General features: G+C 49.0%; 2 protein-coding genes across 25 annotated transcripts in view; both read left to right on the forward strand.

Annotated features, from left to right (window-relative positions):
* The window catches only part of LOC11175788 (putative transcription factor capicua), a 55,114-nt gene extending 50,138 nt beyond the window's left edge, over positions 1–4,976 (forward strand). For all 23 annotated transcript variants that reach the window (XM_061642418.1, XM_061642438.1, XM_061642439.1 and 20 more), the window contains one exon: positions 13–4,976. In XM_061642418.1, the coding sequence (XP_061498402.1) occupies positions 13–128 (116 nt within the window). In that variant the 3' untranslated portion in view covers positions 129–4,976. The remainder of the gene's footprint in view (positions 1–12) is intronic.
* A 510-nt stretch (positions 4,977–5,486) lies between these two features.
* On the forward strand, positions 5,487–12,518 carry LOC1273789 (SWI/SNF complex subunit SMARCC2). Of its 2 annotated transcripts, none has more exons than XM_061642450.1 (6): positions 5,487–5,949; positions 6,431–6,550; positions 6,645–8,786; positions 8,864–9,167; positions 9,455–10,249; positions 10,377–12,518. In XM_061642450.1, exons 1-6 carry the CDS (start codon positions 5,827–5,829, stop codon positions 11,147–11,149), a joined length of 4,257 nt encoding a protein of 1,418 aa, XP_061498434.1. In that variant the 5' UTR covers positions 5,487–5,826; the 3' UTR covers positions 11,150–12,518. The 2 variants fall into 2 exon arrangements, with proteins under 2 accessions (XP_061498434.1, XP_061498436.1); XM_061642452.1 differs by having other exon boundaries at positions 9,521–10,249.
* The last annotated feature ends 146 nt before the right edge of the window (positions 12,519–12,664 follow it).

Here is a 12,664-nt window from a genome sequence, read left to right on the forward strand (position 1 = left end):
GTGGTGTTTTAGGTCAGTCCGATAGCAACCAGCAACATTCGTTGTTGCATCAGCAGCAGCAGCAGCAGCATACTCAACAGACACAGCTTCACCATCAACAGCAGCAACAGGAGCACAGCATCAACTAACTCTACTCGATAGTGTGTCGGACGATAGGCTTTAACAGTTTAACAGTTAAAGGTAAGAGCCCAGAAAAATAGCTGACGAGCTGGTTTCCTCGCGTTACGAATGGGATGACAAATAGTAAGCACGAATACACGATATCATCAAAATACAAATCATCAATTACAAATTAGCGGGAATGATGCAACAAAGCGAGGGGAAGCGAAGGAATAGAGAGAGAAAAAGAGAAAGGTGATAGTGGTAGGTGGTAAAAATTTAAGCTGCTAAAAGTGAACGAAGTAATATTGTGTGTAAAGAGATGCCAGCGCGCTCACCACACATTTGCGTTTTGTTTCGTGTTCTTGCGCATACAACCTTCACTTTCCAAACGGCAAAGCAAAGGTTTGAGCGCGGACAAAAATGTTCTTCCGTTTAGCGATTAATGAATTGCCAGAGTTATATTATAGCAAAAGCAGCAAGCAAGTTGGTTGGTTGGTTACGAACTTTAAGAAACGAGAGAAAAAAACGATTTATATCGCAAACGATGAAGTAAAACTTCATATCCGAGTAGCAAACTTCTTCTTAACTATATACAAAAACAATAACACTCTTTTTCCCGCAATCAATGCCAATACCATAACGCTCTACAATAGCCCCCAATTAATATAATCATCCTTACAGCAATAATAGTGTCGCCATTCCTCCTGCTATATAGTTGCGTTATACAGCATAGGACCTCATCATACGTACGACAGATCGCAGTTACATACGACTGGAGCGGAAGCAAACATTTATCGCTACTTTTTGTTCTTCTTCTTCCTCTGTTTTACGTACTGCAAACAAATCATCTACAAAACACACATTCGCACACACGCATACAATAGCTTTATGTTAGGGAGCTTCTTAAGTACGTCGTTTCTTATTTGTATCCTTGACTAAGAGCTGCAGATTGATGTGTAAAGAGAGAAGTAAAGCGCACGCACGCAAGATGTTGCAACCGAATGTGTCTGTTCGTAGGCACTGCTCCCTGGCAGGGACAGTTTCGTGGAACAAGCAGATTCCTTATTAGCTCTTGTTTGTTTAGAGAGGACTCCGGTTTATTGTTTTCGTTTATTCTTTATAGTCTATGCTTACGACGCCGCAGCCGGCAGCAACATTCGCACTTGATGTGTGATTGTTCACAGTGCGCAGTGGACAAAAGTGTACAAAGCAAGCAGCAAGATCGTGATGATGATGATGATGTTAATAGTGTAAATTTACTTTCTGTGAAGAAGTTGTTTGCGTGTGTGTGTAACGCCACACCGAATGTGATGTAGTAGATGTGTAAAGCAGATTATAGAAAACAATTGCAACAATATGCTATGCTGTACATTAAAGAAAGTATATCATCCAAAATGACAAGTAGCAATCATGTTTCTATAATTGATTACGAGTAACTTGAAGCAAGCCGTTCAATTGAACGAAAGCAAAGGAATGGAACGAAAGTACTCACAAATCGTCGTAAACCACGTACACACTTTTCGTGTAGACGGGGAAGACAGCCAGCCAAGCCAGCGCGCGGGAGGATCTATCCGGTGATTTTAGTTTTAGTAAATCCCTATCAAAAAGGTATAGAGAAAGAGCAAACGCGTTCTATAAAAAGAAGTTATTTTCTCCCGATTATTATTTTAAGTTAGGAAAAAAAAGATGTCGGGGAAGGTAGAAACGAAAGAGATATACATACATAGAGACGGCTATGGAGCAATATATGATATCAGTGCAAGCGTGCACGACACATCTGGTTGCTAACAGCAACCGAAAGGGTGAACGTGGTCGCGTGTTTGTATATACTGGACATCACGGGAACACATGTGATGTGTGTGAGTGTTTGTGTGTGTTTGGATCCCTTTTAGCGTCTTTTCCCCCCTCCATTGAATGAACTTGATTAGAAACAGCAACAAAAGTATGTGGTATTTGTATTAATGAATTGGATGACAGAAACAGAACAACCCTAAAAAAAAGTGCCCGCCATTATTGTTTCCATTGTTTTCACACAATTGGTATATCACACATTGTTTGTTTGTGGGTGTTTAACAAGCAAAAGTACAACAAATATACTGATCGTAGTGAAATTTGCTGATATATAGTAAATATATGGAGCGCAGCTTTTCCGTTAGTTCGTCCTGTGTGTGTGTGCGTGTTTTTGATAATGAAATTAGAGGAAATGGCGTACGTGTGTGCACTTTTGTAACCGAGGTATTTTGCCTTTGATGAATTGATACCAGGCACTGTAAGAAGAAAACAAGTAAGATAAGCAGGAAACGCTGTATAGAGGGCGTGAAAAGCGACCAGAGGAAGGAGAAATGCTTGTTTTTGTAAGTTACATTTCTATCGCCAGGACTCCACAGAGCATAACACGGAGCGCAACATAACAACTGACAGCTTCCAAACGCTTCAATAAACGCTTGCGGAAGGAGGTGAAGTGTTTCATAACCTGTCGGTCATCGCAGTAGGTTGGTACCTTTTCTACGAGCAATGAGCGGCCAACTAAGGATATTCAAAACATGTTACCAGCAAAGAAGCGTTTTCTGAAGCGTTTGGCAGCTGTCAGTTGTTATGTTGCGCTCCGTGTTATGCTGTGTGGAGTCCTGGCGTATGATTTATTACTTTTCGGGTTTCATCAAACCAATCATACAGAAAGAGTACAAACGTATTTGTTTACATATTGAACTAAACTATTCCATCCAAATTTGATCGATTTTATCGATACCTTCTGGTTCTGGTTATACTTTTTCGTATTAGTTTCGCATTGCGCATTTGACTTGTTAGTTCCTTTGTTCCTTTTTTCTCTGTTCTCTTTTGTGTTGCTACTCTTTAGTTGTCTCTTTACCTTCAAACCATTTTGCTTTACATATTGACAACAGTTGGATTGTTCGTGTCGGAAATGGCTCCCTACCCTCAGTTAGAATGCGCTCTCGTTTTTACATAAAAGTGCAAACATAAAGATATAATCTTAAAGATAAAAACACACACACACACGCACCCGCACACACAAACCCAATCCGACACGCTTTTTGGTGGGCCATACGGAGGAAAATGGAACATGTGTTTTTCTCTCTCCGGGTTTATTGATAAAACACACACAACACGACGCGTGCACTGCTGTGTTGCACGTTTGTTTCTTTTTAATTAGTAGCGTAAGATCGATAGAAGAGAAATTAAGCTGATAAAACCACACAGGACACAGATAGACAAAGGCTTGTTATGAGCGAAAGAAGTGGCCGGTGGCAAGAGGAACTGCACGTTTGTTTTATCTGTTCTGTTTTTAAATTCAATTGAGATAAAGTAAAGCCACGGAAGCAAATGAAATTGCAAAGCGTGAATGTATTGGTGGAAAAAAGGAAACAGGCTGAAAAAGGGTAGCAGCAACAAACACAAATGCGCGTGATTGTGTGCCCCTGCATTGTGTAGTATGCATTATTGACACATCAAGAAGAAAAAATACAGGATAATGAATGATATGTGTAAAGTGTGTGTCTGTGTGTGTAGAGGTAAACCGCCATTAGCTATTAGCGGAAAGATGCGATGCGGAAACAAACCACACAGCAAAAGTAATTCTAGTAAACGAGTGAGCTAATAGCAAACCTCCCCCTTCAGTAGTTGTGCAATTAGGATATAAGAAGGACACACCACAAAATGAAGCTGCATTGTGAAAAGAATTATCATATTGTATATGATTGATTTATAGTAGAAAGCATAATTACTATCTAGCGACAGAGCATGGGCCAGAGCGGTTGAACATATACGATAATACGATGGTACATTTGTTGAACGAGAATGTGTGTGGTGCGGGGGGCAAAATCGCATATTAGCCAAACAAACACTCCCAGCACCCAGCACAAGTCTACATCATCATTCTCCTAATCCCATCATTCACGCCCCATCCTCCTATCCCCTATCCCATACATTAAGCAACGTTCGGAAAAATTAGGAAAATCACATTTACAATTATACTCTTCTCTACTCTTTCCACGCAATGTGTGGACGGGGTGGGGGCGGATGGGGGGTATATGTTGTGTGTTAGAAATGTAGGTTTGATGGAAGCCACCGTGGCCACACACGCACACCCATACACATAGAGACACAACAAACGGGCGACAATGCTCTGATGATGATGATGATGATGATGATGTGCTAACATAAACAAAAACGAACGAATTTCTAAAGTTTTCCTCTTCTCTAACTCACGATGCAAACAAACAGACAAACAAACTGGAATGTTGTATACACAGACACACAAACAAACAAACAAACAAACAAACAAACAAACAAACAAACAAACAAACAAACAAACAAACAAACAAACAAACAAACAAACAAACAAACAAACAAACAAACAAACATGAACGAGCAAGTGAGAGATGCATTATATACATAATAATAGTGGAAATGAAATGACAAAATGATCACACAAATTAAATGGTAAATTAGAAGAAGAAAATATGATAAAACAACAAACAAACAAACAAACAAACAATGTTAAAATGCCTGTAGGGCGACCTGAGAAATGTAAACATTTGATATACAACAAAATGCGCACTCGCTAACTGATAAAAAAAAAGAAAGAGAGGGAAAGAAAGAGGGTATAAACAAATGATAGCATTGAAGCATAGAATTCCAACGCAGAAGCCGCGCAGCAGCACACTCTCCTCTTTATGTTACGGAGTGTTGTGGCTCTAGTAGTGACAATTTGAGGAAAAAAAAGTCCAACAAAATAACATATTTTTACCCCAAAACAAAAATGGAAAGAAAAGGTTTGTGTTAGTAGTTAAAGTCGAGAGGCCAGGTGCAAGTGACACAAAAAAAACTCCCAAATACACAAATGTTGAAGAAAAGTTGTTTTGGTGCGTTGTGTTTGTTTGCTTGCATGCATTACTTTTAGCTGGGTTGTGTTGATACGGTTCGGGGTGCAGCTTTGGCGCCGTCTTTGCGTAATTCTAATATTGAACTATCCTTTTCACCTTTTAACGGGGCTCTAATTTTTCCTATTCACAGCACTCCACTCGAGAGTCGTTTGTGGTACTATTCAGTAACGGAAATTTCACACGTTCCTTTAAAAAGTGGTGAAATATTGCATGTGTTGAAATATTTCCTCCTTCATCGACTTGAAATATTTCAACTACAAAATTTGTCGACTTTCATTTTATTGACGATTTTTTTTTCCTTTTATAGAAACGAACAACACTAAAGTAATTTATGTGAGTTAGTGAAAACTATTATTTACCTGCTGCAAGCAGTACGAGCGCTTGGTGCATATTGTGTCGTACACCCTCTATTTTTATTTTTCACAGCTCATCCAGTATCTAGGCTGTCAGACAATGTCGACATTCGTTCCACTGCACTAAAATTTTGGCGTCCTGTCAGCTTTCATCGCGAACATCGGAACGAATGGGCAAAAAACCTCGAAGAAAAACGCCTCAGTCCGCAGGAAAAGCGAACAATTTCTAGTTCAGTCGTGTTGTTGTGCAGCATTTTTACATGTTTTTGTATCGCGTGCGTTATCAGACGTCCGATAAAAAGTGATTGTGTGCGGGGCGGGCTGATATTACCATTCGCTAATAATCGTCGTGGAGCGTTTGTCAGCTACGAGCGTCATCGTCGTGCAGGGCAGGGTGCAGCAAAGAAGCGGTCCCCATCATCATCAACGTAGTAAACAGCGTACTGACCCAGTCGCTGGAAAACCCCATGGAAATGGTGTCTCTGGGGCCGAAAAAGGATGGAAATCCTAATGCCGAATTCTTTACCGCGCCGGAAACACTGCAGAACTTCGAAACGGTGCGGCTGTGGTTGCAGAAACATTTCAAGAAGGTAAGGGTTTTTTTTGTTCGCTGTGTATTGTGTCCAGTGAGGTGAGCCATTTTGTGTGTTGAAAATGTACGGCGCGCGGGTGCTGCAGTTGTGGCAAGTAGTTTGCGCTTTTTGCGCCTGTGTTGCTACTGTTGTGCTTGGTTAATGCGGCGTGCCAAGGGAGCGATTCATTCGATGGGAGCAGAAAAATGTGTGCAGCAAAGTGCAAAACGGGCGATATTTCATTGCAAAAAGGGTCGTTAGTTTGTGGAGGGATGTAGGTGGAGGTAGGTGGAAGGGGCAAGAATACCGGGTTCGCAGCAGGCTTGGGTAACACAAGCTGTCAAGGGGCAGTTAACCCTTAGCATCGCAAACATTCAAACCCTTGCGGTTCAGTACAGTGTTGTTGTTGTTTTTGTTGAAATGTTTTTAATAATTATTAATGATAGTTTGTGATTAAGGATGGTTTTTAATAATTAATAATGCTTTTCCATATTATTAGTTTCTTGCACCAGATCCACCGACAAAGGAATCTTTGGCCCATTTAATTATACAATTCATTCAGTATCAGGAAGCGAAGCTTGGGAAAAACTCTCAAGATCCACCAACAACGCGTTTACCGGTAAGTGGAGTGGACCGTTTTTAGATGCTTGTTTCACTTACAAACAACACAGCATGGTGACCTTCTATCTCGTTCACTCTTTCCGCTTCCGTAGATACGATGCTTCATGGATTTCAAACCGGGCGGTGCCCTCTGCCACATACTTTCCACTATGTACCGCTACAAGGCGGAGCAGCGCTGGCGCAAGTTCGATTTCACCGTCAACAAAAACCCGATGCGCAAGGACCCGATCGGGCAGATGGTACTGGACATCGAGACGGCACTGATCGAGGCGGAATGCATGCGCCTGCCGATCGTGTACATCCGCCCGGAGGTGGACCGTGCGACGGCGAACAAAATCACCGACATCGTGACGAACCATCAGGGCGAAATAACGGCCGATGAGGAGGAGGCCACGCACATCATCTATCCGGTGATTGATCCGCTGCCGGAGGATTACGCGCGGCCCACGTTCCGGCGCGATAAGCACGTGATGATCCACTGGTACTACTTCCCGGAGTCGTACGACACTTGGGTGCCGAATTCGTTCGACCTGCCCGACAACATCCCGGAGAGTCCACCGTCGCCGGCCGAGCGCTGGCGCGTGTCCGCCTCGTGGGTGATCGATCTGGACGAGTACAACGAGTGGATGTCGGAGGAGGACTACGAGGTGGACGAGGGGGGACGCAAGAAGGTGCACCCGCACCGGCTCGGCGTCGAGGATTTGATCTCGAGCGTGGCCGGCGGCGGTGGCGGTGGGGCCGGCTCGGAAGATAAGGTAAAGAAAACGCCCAAGGTGGTCAACTCGAAGCGCAAACGGTCGCCCTCGCCGGCTGCCGGCAAGGGTGGCAAGCGGAAGAGCTACCGTTCGCCGGCCGCTTCGTCCGCTGCCTCCTCCTTCCAGAAGAAGCCGCGCGCGGACGACGAAGAGTCGGAGGATCTCACTAAGGACATGGAGGATCCGGCGCCGGAAACGAACATTACCGAGGTGAAGCCGAACATGGGCAGCTCGAGCGCGTCGGGCCCGGCTACGCCGCAGCCCAAGCGCGACCCGGACATGATGCCGATGAAGTACGCCACCGTGACCGATCTGGACGACGAGATGGGCATGAATGCGGGCGGCGCTGGTGGCAGTGGTGCGGGCGGTGGCGGTGGCAGCGGCGGATCCGGAGCGGGCGTGGGCGGTGGCGACGACAGCCAGGCGGGCAAGACGAGCGACAGCAGCAACACGCAGGACTTCCCGACCGGCAGCAAGGACGATCTGGAGGACAACGTGACGGAACAGACGCACCACATCATCGTGCCGTCCTACTCGGCCTGGTTCGACTACAACTCCATCCACGTGGTGGAGAAGCGCGCCCTGCCCGAGTTCTTCAACGGGAAGAACAAGTCGAAGACGCCCGAAATTTACATGGCCTACCGGAACTTCATGATCGACACGTACCGGCTCAATCCGACCGAGTATCTGACCAGCACGGCCTGCCGCCGCAATCTGGCCGGCGACGTGTGCGCGATCATGCGCGTGCACGCGTTTCTCGAGCAGTGGGGCCTGATCAACTATCAGATCGATGCCGATTCCCGGCCGACGCCGATGGGCCCACCGCCGACCTCCCACTTCCACGTGCTGAGCGACACGCCGTCCGGGCTGCAGCCGATCAATCCGCCCAAGACGGCACAACCGTCCGCGGCGAAGAACTTGCTCGACCTGGACAAGAAGGGGGCCGTGCTGGGCGAGAAGAAGGACGAGCTGGCACCGGGTGCGGTGGCGGGGGCGGCGGGCGCCAACGGTGGTGCCGCGCCACTGATCGGCCCGGACGGTATCAAGGTGGAGCAGGGTCTCGTGCCAACGGCCGACCCGAACGGCCAGTTCGGCCTGCGGTTGGACCAGTACGCGAAGAAACCGGCCGCGATGCGCAACAAGACGGCGGCCAGCATGACGCGCGAGTGGACGGAGCAGGAGACGCTGCTGCTGCTCGAGGGGCTGGAGATGTACAAGGACGATTGGAACAAGGTGTGCGAGCACGTCGGGTCGCGCACGCAGGACGAGTGCATCCTGCACTTTCTGCGGCTGCCGATCGAGGATCCGTACCTGGAGGATGACAACACGTTCCTCGGCCCGCTCTCGTACCAGCCGATCCCGTTCAGCAAGGCGGGCAATCCGATCATGTCGACCGTGGCGTTTTTGGCCTCGGTGGTCGACCCGCGTATCGCGGCCAGCGCGGCCAAGGCGGCGATGGAAGAGTTTGCCGCAATCAAGGTAAAACGGGAGCGCCAAATTGCCACCTTGACCAGCGGCAAAGCAATAATACGGCTCTTTGGTGTTGTGTGTTTCAGGATGAGGTGCCCGCTTCCATGATGGACGCACACCTGAAGAACGTGGAGAAATCGAGCTTCGGTGGAAAGTTCGATCCGAATGCGGGGCTGGCAAGCAGCGGTATTGCTGGCACGGGCGCCGAAAAGGACAAGGAGGACGAGTCGGCGGACGGCAAAACACCGGCATGCGGTGGAGCGTCCTCGGCAACGTCCGCTGCTGCAGGTGGTTCCGGGGCAGCGGCCGCTGCGTCGACCCCTGCCACTCCGACCCCGCCTGCTGGCGACGTGGAGATGAAGGATGTTTCGAAGAAGGATGATGCCGCCGGTAAGTTGCAATCGGTTCAATCTAGTAGGCTAGTAGCAACGTGCAACCAAATCGGGCTAGTGCTGCTTAGATCGTACGTACGGCAAGACGTGTTTGTGTTACTATTTTAATACTTACTGCTTTTCTATCCTCCTCTCCCATCGGCATTTGCATGCAACATCCTTTCTCCTTCTTTTTACTCTTTATCTTCCTCTTTCTCTCTCTCCCTTATTCGCTCCCTGTTCCGTTTTGGTTCATTAACGTATGACAAAAAAAAAATGTTCTGAAACTGAATGGTAATGCTTTAGACAAAGAAAAATCTTCCGATGAGACAACCACTGCTACTAAATCGCCTGATTCCGATGCTACTACAGCGACGCCAGCGGGCGATGCAAACGCCGGCAAACCGCCAGGAGCGGCCAGCGACGCCCCGACCGCCTCCTCAGACGCCCAGAAGGAAAAGGATGGCAAGGATGGTAAAGATGCTGGTACACCCTCGTCGACAGGCACGGATGGCGCGGCAAAGGAGAACGGCGGCTCCACCGATCCGAAGCTGTTCAACGAGGGCAATCTGCAGGCGGCAGCAGCGGCTGCCCTTGCCGCTGCCGCAGTGAAGGCGAAGCATCTGGCCGCGGTCGAGGAGCGCAAGATCAAGAGCTTGGTAGCGCTGCTCGTCGAGACGCAGATGAAAAAGCTCGAGATAAAGTTGCGCCACTTCGAGGAGCTGGAGACGACGATGGAGCGCGAACGGGAGGGGCTGGAGTACCAGCGGCAGCAGCTGATACAGGAGCGCCAGCAGTTCCATCTGGAGCAGCTGAAGGCGGCCGAGTTCCGGGCGCGCCAGCAAGCCCACCAGCGCTTCCAGATGGAGCAGGGCCAATGGCAGCAGCAGCAGGCACAAGCGCAAGCGCAGGCACAGGCCCAAGCGCAGGCACAGGCGCAAGCACAGCAACAGCAGCAGCAGCAGCAACAGCAGCCACCCCATGGCCCGGCAGGGTCAGCGTCCGCCGCCTCCACCGTACCGGCGACCACCCACTCGAATGTGCATCCGTCGCAGCAGCAGCCACCGCATCTGGCCGGCGCCACCACCAATCCGGGAGCTAGTGAGTCCGATATTCAAACCCATGCGCACAGTACCACCAGCACGGTAGAAGCACCGCACTAACATTGCGCTCCCTGTTTCTTTGCTCTCTCTCTTCCCTTTTTCCCCCGTCGCCGTTCTTCTTCCAGATCCGCCAAAGCCGCCATCTATCGCTGGTGGCCCGGGGATGGGCCCGGGAGCGCCTGGACCAGTTCATGCAACCAACAGCCCGGTTCAGGTGGCAGCAGCAGCAGCAACAGCGGCACCATCAGCACTGCCGGCGACAGCATCCTTACCACCATCGGCCAGCCAAGCACCGCCGGCCGGCATGCCAGCGTCCAACGGTATCCCCCCTCCTACTTCATCCACCCCCAGCTCTACCCAGCCGCCCTCTACGAATCCTACCGATGGCATTACGCCAAATAGTATAATGCCCACGGGCGGACCGGCGGCACCATCCGGGGCGTCCATTCCGCCTCCCTCGCCACACAGCGACCCAGCGGCAGCGGCGGCCGGTGCAGTACCAGCACCTCCCGGAACCGTCGGAATTCCCCCGTTGGGAGCGCCCCCCTCTGGCCCTGGATCGCATCAACCGTCGGCAGACCAGCAGCAGCAACCCCCGGCAGCGCCAGTGGCGGCACCGGCTCCTACCGAACCCCTGCCCCCAGCACCAGCAGCGCAAACGACGGGAGAAGGAGGAATGCAACCGGTCACGGCAATGGCGACCACCGCCACCAATCCGTCTCCATCGTCGGACGGGCCGGGAGAGCAGCCGGCAGCACCAGCGACGGCTCCGGACACGACACCGGCGGCGACCGGTGCAAGTGAACAGCAGCAGCAGCAGCAGCAGCAGCATCAACAGGACAGTGGAGCTGCCGGTGAAGGGCCAGTCGGTGGTCCGCCAGCACCGCCACCATCATAACTCCGTAGGAACATCCTCCACCGGAAGCGGCAGCAACAGCAGGAGGGAAACAGCCAGCCCGCGATCAGCAGTCGTGCCGTGGTTGTGCGAGGTCGGGCGCGCGGTGGTGGCGGACGAGCGGCAAGCGAGGGGGCAGCAGCATCACGGTCTGCCCGCCGGCGTGGCAGCTGAAGAGAAAAAGAGGAAGTAAGAGAGGGAGCGAGCGCAAGAAAGAATTATTAGAACACACAGACATAAACACACACACACACATACAGATTGTGTACAGAAAATGACTAAAAACACTGCGTTAGCAGCACAGACGAAAGGAATGAATCTTTTGATTAGAGTTAGTTAGTTTGGGGCGTAAAATGGGGGGAGGGGGAACTAGATTGCTTGATAAGTGTATGTAGGAAAGCATAAATAGTGACGTTCACCTTATCCCCCCAACTGTCCCTCTTTGTCTCACACGCACGCATAGTTGGCACCTCGCTGCCATAGCAACTTGTACTCTCCACGTATCTCCTGTGAATATGTCTCTTCAGTGTGTGTGTATGTGTGTGCAAGTGTTTCTATTTGGAATGCGAGGGTTGCATATGTGTCCCAAGCAATGCCCAAGGGTGCAAGTGTGTGTGAGTGTGTGTGTGTGTTGGAAAAAATGTAATTAACGTCAACCATATGTGTACCGCGCGGAGTATGTCGCCCGTGTCTCACACACGCACACAACCCCAAGATCGATTAGGACAACGTTTTTATGCTGTGCGTTAATGTTAGTTAATTTAAACCCCATGGCCCAGCACACCCGCCCCATGTACGCATAGCCGCCTTTGTTTTAGTGGTTCAAAGCACCCGTTTCTTTCGGCCCCACACCAACCACCCAACCAACAACACAACACACGCAAGCAGACGCGCAATGCATAATTTCTTCTTGCGCGCTCTCGTCTTGTACGATATGCGTACGCTCGCGCCTCCCATTGCGCGTGTTTTGTATCGCGTTTCTTTTTTGTTTTGCTATTCCTTTTACCACCATGTCCAGAGTAAGCATAGATGTAATAGTGACGATAACTATATATATTTTTTTTAATGTATGACAAAACAGGAAGGGAATAGCAGGTACGAATAATAAGCAACACATTATACTTCTAGTAGGTACCACGACACGTGGAACACATGCATCGTTTTTTTTTTTTTTTTTTGTCGCGGAATTTTGAGTAGAAAAGGGAAAAGCAGTTTTAGAACAAGCAGACGACAGTGTTGTACACCATTACTACTATAATAATACACAGCTACTTCTCTACAACAGCCACAGCTTCGGTGGCCCTAGGTGCATTAAGCGAATTACGAATAAGTGAATAATAAATTTAAATTCCCTCTATCGGTATAACAAAAACAGCGTGTGTTGCGATTACGGTCTTCCGCCGCTTTTTTACTTTGCATTATCATTTGCATTTAAATTCAATCCCTTTTCCAGCAGAGCTCCAAATGCATGATGGGCCACGATGAGTTGCTGCAGTCACTTTATAGTCAGGAAAGAGG

Source organism: Anopheles gambiae, chromosome 2, assembly GCF_943734735.2.
Source record: "Anopheles gambiae chromosome 2, idAnoGambNW_F1_1, whole genome shotgun sequence".
Classification (NCBI taxonomy): Eukaryota; Metazoa; Arthropoda; class Insecta; order Diptera; family Culicidae; genus Anopheles; species Anopheles gambiae.